Source organism: Elgaria multicarinata, chromosome 21 (assembly GCF_023053635.1).
Source record: "Elgaria multicarinata webbii isolate HBS135686 ecotype San Diego chromosome 21, rElgMul1.1.pri, whole genome shotgun sequence".
In the NCBI taxonomy this organism is placed as follows: domain Eukaryota; kingdom Metazoa; phylum Chordata; class Lepidosauria; order Squamata; family Anguidae; genus Elgaria; species Elgaria multicarinata.
In genome coordinates, this window is record NC_086191.1 from 12,116,886 (window position 1) to 12,134,454 (window position 17,569).

At 44.6% G+C, this 17,569-nt stretch overlaps 2 protein-coding genes across 6 annotated transcripts in view; one reads left to right on the forward strand and one right to left on the reverse strand.

Moving 5' to 3' along the window:
• Window positions 1-17,569, forward strand: part of LOC134412273 (NACHT, LRR and PYD domains-containing protein 12-like) — a 240,982-nt gene that overhangs the window by 4,777 nt on the left and 218,636 nt on the right. For 4 of the 5 annotated variants that reach the window (XM_063146155.1, XM_063146156.1, XM_063146157.1 and 1 more), the window contains 6 exons: window positions 492-557; window positions 1,015-2,743; window positions 4,483-4,569; window positions 5,783-5,953; window positions 6,882-7,049; window positions 7,595-8,575. In XM_063146155.1, the coding sequence (XP_063002225.1) occupies window positions 492-557; window positions 1,015-2,743; window positions 4,483-4,569; window positions 5,783-5,953; window positions 6,882-7,049; window positions 7,595-7,682 (2,309 nt within the window). In that variant the 3' untranslated portion in view covers window positions 7,683-8,575. Of the gene's footprint in view, window positions 1-491; window positions 558-1,014; window positions 2,744-4,482; window positions 4,570-5,782; window positions 5,954-6,881; window positions 7,050-7,594; window positions 8,576-17,569 lie in introns of those variants that run through there. The other variant, XR_010026405.1, reaches the window with a different exon arrangement.
• LOC134412374 (vomeronasal type-2 receptor 26-like) lies at window positions 8,615-17,421 on the reverse strand. Its single transcript, XM_063146280.1, has 7 exons — window positions 17,403-17,421; window positions 15,703-15,832; window positions 14,674-14,965; window positions 12,132-12,521; window positions 10,474-10,701; window positions 9,635-9,758; window positions 8,615-9,510 (listed from the first exon to the last, which is right to left on the reverse strand). The coding sequence occupies exons 1-7, from the start codon at window positions 17,419-17,421 to the stop codon at window positions 8,615-8,617; spliced, it is 2,079 nt and encodes a 692-aa protein (XP_063002350.1).

Below are 17,569 nucleotides of genomic sequence, written 5' to 3' on the forward strand. Positions count from 1 at the left end.
AGTAGTGACAGCTTGTAGAGGCTACGGCTGGGGAGCTGCCATTATAGGAAGGATTCTTCAGATATCTGTCTGGAGGCAGACTCCTTAGCAGTGACACATTGTCTGTAGAATTCCTTTATTTTATTTATTTATTTATTAATTAATTACATTTCTATACCGCCCAATAGCCGGAGCTATTTCCCAGAGAGGCCTGCCTGGCCCTTAACTTTGCTGTACCAGAAAACTGGAGCTCTTTGCGGGTGTTTTTAATTTTTATGCAATTTTATTACTGTATGAGTATTGTTAGCTTTTACATTTTGTATGTTTATATTATTGTGGGTTTAGTCTTATGCAAATTGCTCTAGAAACTAGTTGGGAGGATAGAACAAAAGACTTCTAAAATAAAATTAAAAATAAAACAAATGTTCATTGTGCCAGGAGGAGAAGAAAAAAGTTTGTATCTTGGTGTTTTTGCTATGTTTCATTTTCAACTGTTTATTTTTTTTCTGAAGGTCCAGCTCTGTTAGAAGAGATTACCATGAATGAATGTGGACGCACCCTTGACCCGGAAGTCAAAGGTAATGAGGAGAGACTAAAAGGGTGGAGTGGGGGGTATTGGGGGTCACAGACTCAACAAATCTGCAGTGACACTTCCGGCTTCGAGTGGAACATGCCATGCGACCACATCCGAGAAATGAGGCAAGTGCGAATTTGCGCAAAGTTGGGAAACGGGGCAAAACCTGATTTTGCCAGTGAGTGGATGACAACATGAAAAACACCTGACAAACTGTGAAAGGTAGCTTACCTGAGGGGCCCTAAAGATGTCATAGCAGACACTTGATTCAAACTGAGGGCTTCCTGATGCATAGCTCATTCAGTGTTGCTGTTAGGACAGGAATTGGGGGGCAATGTCTAGGGCCCAAATGAGCAGGAATGACCCAAACACAGCTGGCCTGGCCCAATGCATTTTGAAATAGGTCTCAAATTACCTAACCCTGTGATTCCCATGGCCTTGTTCTGTTCTGTTCTGATCAGTTTGGCAAGAGGAACACAAATCTCTTCTATATGAACAAACCAGACATCTGAGAGAAGGCAGCAGAGAAGCACAACCCGAGGAGTCCTGTTTCCCCATTGTCAGCCGCTACGTAGACCTAAAAATGGTCTCGGATAACAAGTTCAGGAAACGGAGCTATCAGGAACATGAGGCGCTGGCAGCTGCCGGTGAGCTGAATGAGTTTCGCCTCCGCCAGAAAATGCAGGTTGATCTGGAGCGCATCACGCCGGACCGGCTGTTCCGCTGGTGCTTTCGATCATGCCGCACACCCCGTTCCGTGATGCTGAGCGGGGTGGCCGGAGTGGGCAAGACGACCCTGGTGCAGAAGTTTGTCTTTGACTGGGCAACGGGAAAACACTACCAAAAGTTTGCCTTCCTTTTCTTCTTCAAATTCCGGGACCTCAATGCTGTGGGGAAAGGGGCCACCCTCGAAGGCCTGATCCAGCAACAGTACCCCAAGATGCATGACAAAGTTGGGAAAATCCTAGAGGACCCAGAGAAATTGCTCTTCATCTTTGATGGCTTGGATGAGAGCAAAGACAATCTGGATTTGAGTTCCTCAGACCTCTGTGTCCAGCCAGGAGATGTGAAACCAGTTAACGTGATTGTAGCCAGCTTGCTGAAACAGAAGCTTTTGAAGGGATGTTCCGTTCTCCTGACCAGCCGCCCGAGCAGACTCGTCCATTTGGAGACAGGAGTCCTCCACAGAGTGGCCACTATTGTGGGCTTCCTCTCTCAGGAAAGAGTGAGGTACTTCTACAACTTCTTTGGAGAGGATGCGGTTGCCCAAAAGGCCTTGGCCCATGTGAGGGACAGCCAAGTTCTGTACACCCTCTGTTACAATCCCTCCTACTGCTGGATTACCTGCACTGCGTTGCAACCTTGCTTCACCTCCAGTTCTGGACAGCCACATGCTCTTCCCATCACTGTGACTCAACTCTTCATAAGCTTTGTGAAGCATATGGTGGCCAACCACACCAGGGGGCTCTCTGGGGACACAAATGTACGGGAGATACTGAGAACACTTGGCTCTTTGGCTGACTGGGCCCTTAACAACTACCTGCTTGTTTTTGATCAGAACGCATTGGAGGTCTTCAATGTGTTGGTGTGTCATCTCCCTACATCCTTCCTGGTGGAGAACTTCCAAGGTGACTCCTCATCCTTCCCGGTCACCTATTCCTTCGTTCACCTCACCGTTCAAGAGTTTTTTGCTGCCCTTGTTCATTACTTGGATGGCGAGGAGGACAATTTTGAAGAGACAATGGTGGGAGTCATACACAGCCAGGGTGGCCACTATGAAATTTTTCTCCGCTTCCTGTCTGGCCTTTCTCATCCCACTACCAGGGCACCTTTGGAGGAAATTCTGGGAACGTTCTCGCCAGTGATCACTCAAAAAGTAATTGATTTAATCATAAAGATGGACTGTAAAACTCTCCTGAGTACAAGGAGCCAGGATGGTAAAAAGAGAGCCCTGAATTTGTTCAATTTGCTTTTTGAGGCTCAAAACAGCCAACTTGTGTGCCAGGTGATGGGAAATGCTGCCCGTGTGGACTTCTCCGGACTGATCCTCACGCCTGTCGATTGTGACATCCTTGCGTACGTCCTGAGCTGTTGCAGAGGAGTTGAGCTCCTAAACCTTGATTCCTGCTATGTCCAAACTGAGGGGTTGGAGAAGCTCAGCCCTGAGCTGCACAAAATCAGAGAACTGAGGTAAGAACAGACAACTGTGAAACTCATGAAAGATGTAAAATTGGGAAGAGTGGAAAAGAATATCAGGGATGGATTAAACATTCCAAATGGATGAGACTGATATAGAAATCACAGCAAATGTTCTAAATCTTACATTCATACTGCTTTAAGAATGAGGTGTGTGTGTGTGTGTCAGGGTCAGGGTCAGGCTAGGCCATGGGCAGTTGAACCTGGGACCAGACCGGTTGAGTGGATGAAATTGAGGTCTGGTCTCAGGACCTGGACCACAGCAGGTTGGAGGTTCTGCCCTGTTGACCATCTTGGAGAGAAGGCCAGTCTCCTTGTTTTCTTATTAGACTTGTCCAATCCAGAGGTTTTATCCTGCCTACCAATCACAGAACCTGACATTGCAGAGCCCTGTTCCTTCTGAACTTGGAGGACTCTGAGACCTAATGCATATAGAAATCTCAGATATCAAAGCTTGCTATATCTTTCCCCTGTTTATTATGCAGTCTTTCCCCCCCATTTATTGTAAGCTGTTTTGGTTACTATGTTACTAGAAAACTGGGTTATAAATGATAAAAAAACTACAATGAGCCTGTGTGGTATAGTGGTTAGAGCTCTGTCCTGGGACTTGGGAAATCTGGGTTGTAGTCTACTCTTTTTTATTATTATTATTTTTATTGATTAACAATACACTAATACAATACTACAATAATCACAACAACACAAGACAAAAAAAACCATAATACATAATTGATTAACCTTATAACATTTCTAATTTGATATTTTTACATCATTGCATAACATAAAGTGCCCCCCCCCAACCCCGGGATCTATTCCTGTTTCCAAAATCTCATTGATTCTTCTGGAGGTGGTTTTCCACTCCCCCTAGATAACGCATATTCTAGGAACTGATTCCAAATTCCCTCAAAATCATTCGTTTTTGTTGTCCCTCTTCTTACTTTTACATTACGTGTCAATTTATCATTTATAGCAATATCCCAAATCTCTTTGTACCAATCTTCAACATGATAATCCCCTTGAACCTTCCAGTTCCTAGATATGATCAACCTTGCTGCTGTCAGCAAATTCGTTATCAGTTCTTTTGTTTCTTTATTACATTTTAAATCTCGTATAATGATAGCAATGCCACTGTAGGTGTCTCTTCAATCTCCATTCCCACTATATCCTTTATCTCTTTAAACACCATTTCCCACAGTTTTTGAACATTCCCACCACATATGTAAATATGTTCCTTTTTCTTTACATCCTCTCCAACAATTTGCTGAATACAGCTTGTTTATTTTATTTAATCTCACCGGGGTTAGATACCACCTCCATAGAATCTTATAATAGTTCTCTTTTAGTCTACTCTTCACCTTAAAGTTTTGGGCCAGTCACTTGCTCTCAATCTAACCTACGTCACAGGACTGTTATGAGGATAAAGTGGAAAGCAGGAGGACCATGTAAGCCTCGGGTTCACTGAAGAGGAGAAAAAGCGGCGTAGAAATGTATTAATACATACACAAAATTAAAAAAAAGAATCCACATTTGTGTGTAGACGCAAGCCTTTGCTGCTCTGATTTGGTGCAAGGCATGAATGCTCTAAGACAGCATCTCCACTGGATTTCGAGGACTGTGACAGAATATCTAGAAGGAAATGGCATGTTAGATACGTTTTGGACTGGATCGCAGGAGCACTGCTATTTCCGAATGCCTCTGCAATCCTGGTGACTTCTTTCACGTTTTCCCCACAGCCTCTGCAGTAATTATCTGAAGGATTCAGCAGTGAAGCACCTCGGTTCTGCCTTGAAGCATCCAGAGTGCCAATTGCAGAGCCTGAGGTAGGTCTCCAGTCAGTGTTGGTGGTGAACTGCTCCTCGGCACACTGGGACTGGTTTAGAGCCGAAACAGGGAGAAGCAGTTCTTCCGACTCCATTTGCTTGCTAAATATTTGTTCCTTTTCCTGTTCTCCAGCCTATTACAAATAGACTTGTGGATGCTATTAAAATCTCTTCACTGGCTGCCAATTAGTTTCTGGGCAAAGTATAAAGTGTTGGTTATTGCCTTTAAAGCTCTACGTGGTTTGGGTCCAGGCTACCTGCGGGACCATCATACTGACAAGAGGCAGCGATCAGCCAACTTGGGGGAAATACAAGAAATCTTTAGGGGTATCCCCCTCCCAAGAGTTGGGGGAAAATCAGCTTTGGCTGATATGCCAGCTGTGCCCTTCCTAGAGTTGGAAGACCTAAAGATGGTAGTGCACACACTGGTAACTTCGAGGCTCGACTTCTGCAATGCACTCTACGGCTACCTTTGTGCCTAGTCCGGACACTTCAACTAGTTCAAAATATGGCAGCCAGGATGGTCTCCGGTACACCTAGGGGTGACCACATTACACCGGTCTTAAAATCTCTTCACTGGCTGCCAATTAGTTTCTGGGCGAAGTATAAAGTGTTGGTTATCACCTTTAAAGCCCTACGTGGTTTGGGTCCAGGCTACCTACGGGATCGCCTTCTCCCGTACAATCTGCCCCGCACACTCAGGTCCTCTGGGAAGAATCTACTTCAGCTAGCAAAAACTAGATTAACAACTGTTACCCAGAGGACCTTTTCTTCTGCTGCTCCCAGACTGTGGAATTGCCTGCCAGAGGAGACTTGTCAACTTGACAGTCTTTTAGAATTTAAAAAAGCAATAAAGACTGATCTATTCCGGCAGGCCTCTCCAGTGGAATTTTAGAATGTTTTCAGGATGTTTTAAAGATGTTTTAATCATGTATGGTATGTTTTAATCAGTTTTTAATGTGTATTTTATATCATGTTTTAATACTGTGTTTTATACTTTGAATGGTTTTAGTTTTGTGAACTACCCAGGAAGCTTCGGCTGTTGGGCAGTAAAAAAATGCAAATAATAATAATAATAATAATGAATTTTTTAAAAAAGAAAGATGGTTGAGATGTACAAGGTGTATAAATTTCATGCCATCGCCTTGATTCCTTTCTCTCTCTTTCTGTGTTCGGTTCCTCCTCTTGCTTTCTGCTCCTGCATCCCTTCCAGATTGGCAAAGAATGCGCTTACCGAAAAGTCCTGTGAAGATCTGAGTCTGGTTCTCTCTCGGAATCACAGCCTCTTAACCCTTGACCTGGCCAAGAACAAGATGCATGATGAAGGCCTCTCCGTCTTGCTGGGAGTGTTCAGAAATCCACAGTGCAAGATACAGAAACTAGTGTAAGTGTGAATCAGAGCACACTGCCTTGGAGTGCATGGAGTGCTTTGAAAAGTTGGCAGGTGACCTGGAAGATTCCAAGTAAAAGCCTTTGGGTTTAATGTTAAAAATGTATTTGTGTTTTTTAAAAATACATTAATTCTACCTTTTAGGATATGACGGTGATTTATACGTCCCTGCTGGCAAATAAAACAGTAGTTTAAAAATAACACAATTACCAAGTTCAAATGTTCAACAAGGAAGCACATTTTAAACGTAAATGTGTACTTCCTTGTTAAAAAATAAAACTTTAAAACAATAGAAATATTGACCAAAGATTTAAAACATCATCAGCAACTGGAGAATTCCAGAATGTAACATATCCAACTGGGATGGTACTGTTGTACAAAGAATAGTCAGAGATTCTCTCTCTCTCTCCCTCTCTCCCTCTCTCTCATATTATACTAGAATTTGGGGGTAATTCAAAGAAATGGATTACATGTAGGTGGTTCAGGGCTGATAAAAGCAAGTGTGTCTTCATACATGGTTTCATGAACTTCTGGAATTCACTGTCATAAGATGTGGTATTTGCAACAAGTGTTGTCTGTTTTAAAAAAGGATTAGGAAAATTCATGGAAGGAGCTAAACTGATCATGTTCAAAGGCACTGTAACCCTGAGTATAATGGGGGGAAACAGGGGAGGCCTGTTCCCTTCACGCCCTTGTGCTGTTCCTGGAAGCATCTGCTAGCCACTGTGGGGAACAAGGTGATTGGGGAAGGGGGAGGAAGGGCCCGTCACAGACTCTCAGCCCAACCTACCTCACAGGGTTGTTGTTGTGTGAATAATATGGAGAGGAGGAGGAAATTGTACACCACTCTAGGTTCCTTAAGGAGGAGAAAGGCAGGATAGAAATGTAATAAATAAATAAATAAACTGTGTCTCTGCCACAGCATCCAGGAAAATGCCTTGACAGATGCATCCTGCAAAATACTATGCTCTGCTCTTGCTGAAAACACCACCCTCACACATCTGAACCTGAGTAGCAACCCTTTCACAGATCGATGCGCTAATGAGATGCGTAATCTCATCCTGACCTGTCGTGCTCTTAAAGAAATCAGGTATGATAATATGCATAAGTCAACACACTCATAACAGAATCCCAAACTTCCCATCGCAACCCGGATGTGACGCTGCTGTACCGCAGGGTAAAAAGCCGTCCACACGAGTTTTCATGCCATCACTCAAGATAGCATTTGCGCTTGGATTTAATCAATGCACGTATGCCATCTTGCGCCCCAGTGAAGACACCAAACTGAAAACTGTGGCAAACTGTGCATGCACCCATTCCAAAATTTAATTTAGGATGTTTTCCACATTTAAACCACAAGGCAGCCAGAGCTGAACACGGGGCAGAGACTGCTTTCAGAACAATAAGTTTCCAGGTGTGAGAGATGCATTTTTTAAGTGGAGCATAATGGTGGCGCATTTGCATCCCATCTAGTTCTGTTACCTTCAATGTGGAGAATGAAATGAACGTAATGTGCAGGGCTTTGATAAACCCCAATAACACATTTTCCTATTCCTGGACTCGAGAGGCAAAGTAGCACAAAGGCAGGCTTCATGGGCTGTAATGATAAACTTCTCTATCTTCTGGCTTTTCTAGGCTGAACCTAAGTGACATCAGTCCAGCGATGGAAAAACAGCTGAAAAAACTTGAAAGTGACCGAGAAGACCTCAAGATATTAATTTAAGCACTTTTTATTGGATCATCCACCCAGCTCCACCCATGAAGAGCCTTCTCTGTAGCTGCACTCACCCTCTAAAAACTTTGGAAGGCAGAAAATGTGGCGTCTTTGAAATGCTTGTTTCCCTAGGCTGTAATTAAATGGATCATACCGCTCTATCTTGGATTGTTTTTCATAGAATCATAGAATAGTAGAGTTGGAAGGTGCCTCTAAGGCCATTGAGTCCAACCCCCTGCTCAATGCAGGAATCCACCCTAAAGCATCCCTGACAGATGGTTGTCCAGCTGCCTCTTGAATGCCTCTAGTGTGGGAGAGCCCACAACCTCCCTAGGTCACTGGTTCCATTGTCATACTACTCTAACAGTCAGGAGCTTAAGTGGTTTTAAGCTTAGGTGCATTCTCTGTTTGGTGCATTCTCTTCCCCTTCTTATTGTTTTATTATGATTTTATTAGAATGTAAGCCTATGCAGCAGGGTTTTGCTATTTTATTGTTTTACTCTGTACAGCACCATGTACATTGATGGTGCTATATAAATATAATATATAAATATAATAATAATAATAATAATAATAATAGGTGGTTTTATTGGAGCTTGTGGTTTTAATGTGCTTTTATTGTGCTGAGAGATTTTATACTATTCCGTGGTTTATATGTGTCCCAAATAAATCAATAAATCGTAGATATCAAGAGGATTCCCTTGCACTCAGGAGAAAAAGAGCTGGTCAAGTACCTTCTCAAGCGGCTTGTGCAATGGACAGAGAATGAAAAGAGTCCTCAATAAAAGGGAATTGTTGAATTGTGCTGTTTAATTCCCTTATCTGCACGTTATTGATTTGTAAGTGGCTTTGGCCCAATGTAATATCAATGATGTTAACTAAAATGTATAAAAATAAATAAGGCTCAGGTGAAATGGCTTCCAGGTTGTTGAGAGGGGATTTTATTTCTTCCTCAGAAATGTCTTGCTGTTCTTGTCTGGCCTCACCAGGATAATATAGACTTTTGGGGTAAATATACAGATCAGGATGCCTCCACTGGAAGCCAAGATGGAAAAGATCTCTACGGCGACTGCATTCTTTCCTCGAGAGCTGAGATAGGTGGGAATGAAAGAGATCCAGGTGCAACAAAAGGTGACCATGCTGAACGTGATGTGCTTGGCTTCATTAAAAGTGTCAGGCAATTTCCTGGCCATGAAGGCAACTGTGAAGCTGGCGAAGGCCAGAAGACCCAGGTAGCCCAAGACACTGTATAAGAACCCTATTGATCCTTCATTGCACTGGACGACTATCTGCCCGTCATCTGTTTGGGTGTTATTTTCTGGGAAAGGGGGAGAGCTTCCAAGCCAGACAAAACAAAGAATCACTTGTACGAGGCTTCCCCCAAAGACAATGGAGTTGGATACTCTAGGCCTTAGCCACTTCCTCAACCCGTGCCCAACCTTAGTGGCTTTGAAGGCCAAGACCACAGTGATGGTTTTAGCCAACACAGAAGAGACGGCAACAGCGAAAGCGACCCCAAAGACATTTTGCCGCAGGAGACAAGTCAACCTCTCGGGACGCCCGATAAATATCAAGGAGCAGAGGCTACAAACGAGGAGCGAGACGAGGAGAATGTAGCTGAGATCCCGGTTGTTGGCTTTGACGATGGGTGTGTTGCGGCATCTCACGAACAGCCACAGAACGCAGGCCGTGAGGAGGCAGAAAGAGAGGGCGAGAGATGCCAGGGCCATCCCTAAAGGGTCTTCATATGCTAGGAAAGTGATGACCTTGGGAAAACACGTGTCCCTTCCTTCATTGGGATGTTGGTCTTCTGGACACCGCAAGCATCTCTCCATATCTGAAACGGTGAATTGTAGTGTCAGTGACTTGCGATTCTGTTCTCTTAATACAGGTGTGAAAGTACAAGATAGAGGCACTGTTGGGATTTGAACCCAGAACTCTGCCATCTTCTATAGACTTACCAGTTTGGTTAGAAATCTCTCCGGCTGTGCAGAACTCACAGTCGAAGCAGCAGGCCTGCTCTCCTTCGCGATGTTTCTTTCGGTATCCAGGAAGACAGCTTTTGCTACACACTGAGTATGGATGCTGAGGATGAGGAAGGGCTGGTTAGAATTTCCTTTCTGCTTGCTTTCCCCTCTTGAACTGCTTTACTAGCAAGGACAGGAGTATTAGCATTTGAATCCAGAGGGAGAAGTGAAGGTGATAGATTGTTTGAGGAACCTGCAACCTTTCATCTCGTCGGAGAAAAAGCCTCCTAAAAATCCCTTCCCTTTAGGAACTGCTGAAGTGGAACACCACCGCTTTTAGGAGCCATCCTCCTTTGAGGAGCCATCAGCATTTTTGTGACATTAGTAGCCATTACACCAATCCCTGCTCTCATCTCAGACCTATTTGTATGCATGGAAATTAGTGACCCTCATGCTAGGCAAAGCAGCAAGAATGAATGTAGCTATACAAAGCAGAGTATTAACTGGAGGGTGCTGTTGCACTCATGTCCTGCATGTCCTGGTTGACAGCTGGATGGCCACTGTGTGAACAGAGTGCTGGACTAGATGGGCCCTGGGTCAGATCCTGCATGGCTCTTCTTATGTTCTTAACAGCCACGGGATTCATCTAACTCAGCAAACCAGCTCCAACCTCTGGTAACCTCCTGGACAGCTCATCTCTTGGCCAGTGTTTTTTTTAGCTGCCAACTTTATGACCCTCCCAGGACCTTGTAGGCTTACCTCCCTAGCCCAGAAGACTAGGAATGAAACACACTTGCTCAACACATGTCTGATGGCTCCATTTTGCCCCTCACCTGTTTGAATTGGCTTTCCCACTGGATCAAACTCACATTAACCGTGAGTTCGTGGCCCGGTGCTGCCCACGGCCAAAAAGAACCGACGACGATGCCGTTCACGGTTCCGCTGGGCGAGAAGGCCCAATTGACAATGTCGTAACCAGTCACCACATCCCTGTTCTTGTCGAAGAAAACATCTTCTCCTGCCCGATTTGTGAAACGTACATTCTTCAAGAAAGGGAGGAGCTGAAACGGAATAGAAGAACTTTAAAAGGCATCATCTATACAAAGGCTAGTTGAGAGAAGCGTGGTAACGGTAGTATAAGGTGCATTCCTATACAACTTTAGACAGAAAAAAGATGCACGTTGGAGCAGATGGTCCTCCAGATCCTCCTGTCTCTGTTTTCACCCCTTCCTCTGTTTCTCTTTTGTCTATTTTTGGACTGTAAGCTCTTTGGGGCAAAGATCTGTCAAATCAGGTATTACATAAATCAAGAACAAAAATTTTACCTCCCATGGTTGGGAATCCAGAGCACTGCCCAAGGACTGGTGTGAGACCATGGCGTGTAAAGCGTGAGCAACCGCATATACTGCGTTGTAGATACTGTAACCCCAGGTTGGAGAGAAGAAAATGTTTTGGAATTTGTTGGTGCTGTTGCTATTTTCATCCCCTGTGCATTGTGGCATCCACGAAGTGTAGTACCATTCGCAGTCATAGACTCGGCGCCAGAAATCTTTCATGTATATATCATCTGGGAGTTGGGAGGGGAGGGGAGGTAGATAAGATTATTTATTTATTTAAGGGATTTATCATTTGGAAAAAAAGGATAAATTCCAACCAGCTCTCTAAAGGAGATATCCAAGGTGCTGAACCCAAATGCCTCAAATAGATTCATAGAATAGTAGAATCATAGAATAGCAGAGTTGGAAGGGGCCTATAAGGCCATCGAGTCCAACCCCCTACTCAATGCAGGAATCCACCCTAAAGCATCCCTGACAGAGGGTTGTCCAGCTGCCTCTTGAAGGCCTCTAGTGTGGGAGAGCCCACAACCTCCCTAGGTCACACGTTCCATTGTCGTACTGCTCTAACAGTCAGGAAGTTTTTCCTGATGTCCAGCTGGAATCTGGCTTCCTTTAACTTGAGCCCGTCATTCCATGTTCTGCACTCTGGGATGATCGAGAAGAGATCCCGGCCCTCCTCTGTGTGACAACCTTTTAAGGATTTGAAGAGTGCTCTCATGTCTCCCCTCAATCTTCTCTTCTCCAGGCTAAACGTGCCTAGTTCTTTCAGTATCTCTTCATAGGGCTTTGTTTCCAGATCCCTGATCATCCTGGTTGCCCTCCTCTATCCAAGCACCTTGGATAGCTCTTTTAGAGTTCTGACTAAAACTATGAGCAAATCATCGGAGCCAGCAGCCCTCCACTGCATCCCACCTCTGATTGAGTCAGGAGCCCAAGCTCCTTCACAAAGGTTTTACTTTGTTACCTTTAAAAAAAACTTTTAGTTTAAAACAAATGTTACCTGGGTAATCCCGAGGTTTAAGAGTCTGGAGAAAATGCTTGAATCCAGGGATTTCCCTCTTATGGTCAACCAAGGCCAAAGATCCTTTGAAGAACTTTAGAGAGGAATATTTTGCTTGGGCTTGAAACGCCTCTTGAGTTGTGAGGATCCACACCTGTCCTTTGTTCTGTGTATAGGACAAACTGATTTGCCTCCTGAAGGCTTCCAGGTGGGCCTCCGTCGCGTGGAAAACAATCACGTTCGCAGAGGATCTGTGGACAATATTTAGGAGGCGGTGGAGTTTCTTTCCATAAAAATCGTGTTTCCCGATCGTCTCTGCAAATGCGATGCAGCCGTCTCCCTTGTCAATTTCCCTTGTAAACGTCTCCAGCACTCTTTCTTCTCTTCCGCTGTCAGAGAAAATGAGCCCCACCCAGCGCCAGTCGAAATGCCGGATTAATCGGCCTATCGCCGGAAGCAAGTAGCTCCTGCTGGGGGCCATCCCGTACAGAGAGGGACTCTGGGCTTGGCGACGCCATTCAGGGTCCAGGACTCCATAGCTAAGCTGTGGGGTTAGGGGGAGGAACAGTCATTCAGCACAGTTGTCGCTCTTTGGGTATGCACAAAATGACTTTCTGTCAAGGTTTTCGGAATTGTCTGCAAGGCCAACATTACTTTCTGAACGAGTTTTATGGCTGGTGGCAACTAGCTACTGAACACAACCCTGCCTGCTGCGGTGGGAGCTGAAGGGAGAAATAGATTGGGAAGCAGACGGTAAAGTAAATAGGAGTCCGGATTTTTGAAACTGGTTGTCAAGAAGGAGGATGCATAAATGTGATCACTGAGGAGGGTCGCCTCTTATACACAAGTATCAGGGTATAGCGCTTATCAAGACTAGTGATGTTGCTAAATTTTGCAATTAGTCATCTCAGTTGAAAGTTGTCCATTCGCCACACACATCTTTGTAGTGAGCTTGGATCAATGTGTTACGAATTTGCTTTTAATTTTGGAATTTATTGTGGGGTTCAGAGCATACGCAGAAAATAGCTGGAACGTGTTCAGAGGAGGGCAACCAGGATGATCAGGGGTCTGGAAATAAAGCCCTATGAAGAGAGACTGAAAAAACTGGGCATGTTTAGCCTGGAGAAGAGAAGACTGAGGGGAGACATGAGGGTACTCTTCAAATACTTAAAAGGTTGTCACACAGAGGAGGGCCAGGATCTCTTCTCAATCATCCCAGAGTGCAGGACACGGAATAACGGGCTCAAGTTAAAGGAAGCCAGATTCCGGCTGGACATCAGGAAAAATTTCCTGGCTGTTATTTTATTTATTTTATTTTATTTATTACATTTTTACCCCCCCCACACACAAATTTTCAGCCATCTTACTCCTTACCCCAATATTACTTGAAGCAGTCTCTTTAGCTGCTTCCCTTGCCACCACAACTCTGGCTACACATGGAGCAGCAGGACGCCACAGGGTCCATCTTCATGCTGGTGACCGTCGGCCATGAATAAGCGTCATATGACATCATGATGCAGGCCAGCCATGTGAAAACAACCAATCAGAAAGGGGGCATAGCACAGTGACATGTAATGTCATGCCACTCTGCACGATTCCAAACTACATCTCCCAAGGTGCACCTTGATATCACGCCTGCACAATAACTCATATACATGGAACAAAAATTGGTATGAACAGAGAACTCTTGTCTAAGCTTATATGGACCACTCCGCTACTCTCTGAATAAATTGTGAATTCACTTGGGGCAAGTTAACTCTTTATTTATGATAGAGCTGTACAAAATTTATTTATTTATTTATTTATTACATTTCTATACCGCCCAATAGCCAGAGCTCTCTGGGCGGTTCACAAAAATTAAAATCATTCAAAGTATAAAACAACAGTATAAAACCAAAATCATGCCTGGTGTGGAGAATGTGGCTAGAGAGACATTTTTCTCCCTCTCCCAATACTAGAACCCATGGGGCCATCCCATGAAGCTGATGGGTGGGAGATTCCGGACAGATAAAGGAAGTACTTATAGAATGATAGAATAGCAGAGTTGGAAGGGGCCTACAAGGCCATTGAGTCCAGCTCCCTGCTCAGTGCAGGAATCCACCCTAAAGCATCCCTGACAGATGGCTGTCCATCTGCCTCTTGAATGCCTCTAGTGTGGGAGAGCCCACAACCTCCCTAGGTAACTGGTTACATTGTCGTACTGCTCTAACAGTCAGGAAGATTTTCCTGATGTCCAGCTGGAATCTGGCTTCCTTTAACTTGAGCCCTTTATTCCGTGTCCTGTACTCTGGGAGGATCGAGAAGAGATCCTGGCCCTCCTCTGTGTGACAACCTTTTAAGTATTTGAAGAGTGCTCTCATGCCTCCCCTCATAGGGGAGTTATGAAATTCCCTCATAGTTAAGCTATGAAATTCAATACCACAAGATGTACTGAAGGCCACCAATTTGGATGGCTTTAAAAGGGGGTTGGATAAATTGCTGGAGGAGAAGTCTATCAATGGCTACTAGTCCTGATGGCTACATGCAGTTGCTGGGGAACATGGGCAGGAGGGTGCCATTGTACCATGTCCTGCTTGTGGGTTCCCGGTTGACAGCTGCTTGGCCACTGTGTGAACACGATGCTGGAACACCACGGTCTGATCCAGCAGGGCTCTTCTTATGTTCTTAAGACAGGTAGAAGGACGGGGCTCTCATACCTGTGGAAACTGGTACAACCCTAGTGTTGTCGCTATCTTGAATGAGTGTCGGGCTGTCGGCCCTTCGATAAGTGCAACAACCTTTCTGTCTCCTCCGCAGTTGAAATTTGGCACCACTTTCCCTTGTCCCGAAAGAAGTCCCCAAACACCCTCCAGTGCTGCCTCATCGTCAAAGACAGAGTTGTAGATTTGGAAACCCAGAGAGACATTGGGCAAGAGGTGCAGGTTTTTGTTAATTTCCTCCACGGCGTAGACCAGGACCAGGAGGTGTGGGTAGTTCTTGAGCTCCACACTGGAAGAAGAAGTGTATAATTAGAGGGAAGTGAAGAAAGAGCTGATCTGTGAAGTGAATTCACGATTTATAAGGGTGTGTACTGGTGAATAAGCTTCCTCTGTCATTCATTCATTCTAGGCCTATATCACTCAGTAGCAAAAGTTCTCTGCATTCTGTAACGCAGCCAAAATAAAGCTCCTCTAAGATAATCAAAATGATTACTCTCAGGATTTTTTTTCTCATGCCTGAATTTTCAGCCTCTATTATTTTTTAAAAGCCAGGAGCTCTTGGGACAGCCGACTGAGTGAAGTACACAGGTCTGGTCACAGTCTTTCACACTATGATGAGATGGGCTGTATTTCCATTTAAATTATAATTATTTCTAAATTAGAAATAATTAGCAACCCAGTTAGTTATCTAATTTGCATCTACACGTATGCCTGTCAGTATTGTTACCTTGCCAGCTTACTAAGGAACCCTTATCCAGGCACCCTGCTCTTATGCTTTTTAAATGACAGCTTAATCTGCAGAAATCTTCACATGGTGCTTTCCATGGCATGGGGATCTAGGTGTGATCGCCTGTTGTTACAATCGTAGGAGCAAATGCTGGCATAAAAGCTGGCAATCCAATTAGTTATCTCCTCTCCTTCAGCAAGAAATGGAAATAAGTTTTTGTGAACCGCCCAGGGAGCTTTGGCTGTTGGATGGTATAAAAATGCAATAAATAAATAAATAAATAATAAACAGATACACACCGCTGAGTTATCTTACTGAGGTACGGCGGGCTTTTAAATTCGTGGATGTGGGGCAATGGGGCTTTGGTGATGGGCATGAAACCCCCAATGATCTTGTCTCCTTCCTTGTAGTAGCTCTGGTGGTGGTACCCTGTAAGCGTACATTTGGACCATGGCATCACCCCGACAGCATCGGGAAACAGCAGGACAATTAGAATCCAGCCACCTGGTTGCAGCATCCCTTTTGATGCTGCTGTTTATCCTGCTAATGTCTCTGAGATCATACGACCTGCAGGAGAAACATTGTTGTAATATATATATATTTGTGTGTGCATCTCATTGCACCTTTGAAAGGAATTGCTAACGGTTGGATTACTGCAACTGTGGAGCTACCTTTGAAGACGGTTCGGAAACTTCAGCTAGTTCAAAGCAGCACTTCGATTTCTAACTTGGACTGGCCGATATGATCATGTGATGTCAGTCCTGGATTCCAATTCATTTCTGAGCCAAATAAGTTTTGGTGTAGTCCTTTAAAGCCCTAAACAGCTTGGGAGCAGAGTAAGGCACCTATCATCCCAAATAGAATCATAGAATAGTAGAGTTGGAAAGGGCCTATAAGGCCATCGAGTCCAACCCCCTGCTCAATGCAGGAATCCACCCTAAAGCATCCCTGACAGAGGGTTGTCCAGCTGCCTCTTGAAGGCCTCTAGTGTGGGAGAGCCCACAACCTCCCTAGGTAACCGGTTCCATTGTCATACTGCTCTAACAGCCAGGAAATTTTTCCTGATGTCCAGCTGGAATCTGGCTTCCTGTCACTTGAGCCCCTTATTCTGTGTCCTGCACTCTGGGATGATTGAGAAGAGATCCTGGCCCTCCTCTGTGGGACAACCTTTCAAGTATTTGAAGAGTGCTATCATGTCTCCCCCTCAGCCTTCTCTTCTCCAGGCTCAACATGCCCAGTTGTTTCAGTCTCTCTTCATAGGGCTTTGTTTCCAGACCCCTGATCATCCTGGTCGCCCTCTTCTGAACACGTTCCAGATTGTCTCTGTCCTTCTTGAATTGTGGAACCCAGAACTATGTACCTGCTTGGACTCTTAGATCATCTTTGTAGGCCCTCCTCAAGGACCTCCACCCATGGAAGCTAGATTGGCGGCTACCAGAGAGAGATCTTTCTCACTTGGAGCATCCCATGTTATGGGATGACCAACTTCAGAAGTTCATCTTGACGCTATGTTGTTATCTTTTTGGTGCCAGGCTAAGACCTTTCTTTTCTCCCACGCATTTTCGACACCTACTTCTAAATGATCATGGCTGTGTTTTAGCAATTCCTGTGCCGCTTGTTGTTTTACCTTGCATTGTCTCCTTTTAAATATTTGGATCGTGCTTTCTATTTCTAAACGTTTCTACAGCATTTAAGCCTTTTAAAGGTGCAATCTTCTGCATGTTTAGACAGAAATGAGTCCTATGACTCCCAGCATTCTGGCTGGGAGACGCTGGGGGGTTGTAGGACTCTTTTCTGTCTAAGCATGAATAGAATTGCACCCTAACTGTTTGTAATACGTGCAGAGGACATTGGTTAGAAATGTAAACATCTTTAAGGTTGGGCAAGGCTGCTTTGCAGAATTATTAAAAAGACAGGAAAGTTTCAAACGGGCTAATCAAAAGATCAATCTAGAAACAGAAATAACTCGTACAGTGTTCGGATTTACCTTGGCACTCACCGTTCCCAGCGTTGGCCATCTTCTGTGGTCCAGTGTTGAGAAGAGGCTGTATTTATGACCTAGCACTCTCCCAGGATTTGAGATTAAAGTTGCCCCCACCGCAGGTTCCAAGACCCCTTGTTCCCTGATGGAGGGGAAATAATATTCAAAATATGTCTCTGGCAGCC

What these genes read in the sequence shown, in the direction of transcription:
- LOC134412374 (XM_063146280.1), bottom strand. An exon ending in ATACACAGAACAAAGGACAG is followed by an intron (nt 10,702 to 12,131) that starts GTGTGGATCCTC and finishes ATTCCGTTTCAG; the next exon opens with CTCCTCCCTTTCTTGAAGAA. An exon ending in GGGAAAGCCAATTCAAACAG is followed by an intron (nt 9,759 to 10,473) that starts GTGAGGGGCAAA and finishes CCTCATCCTCAG; the next exon opens with CATCCATACTCAGTGTGTAG.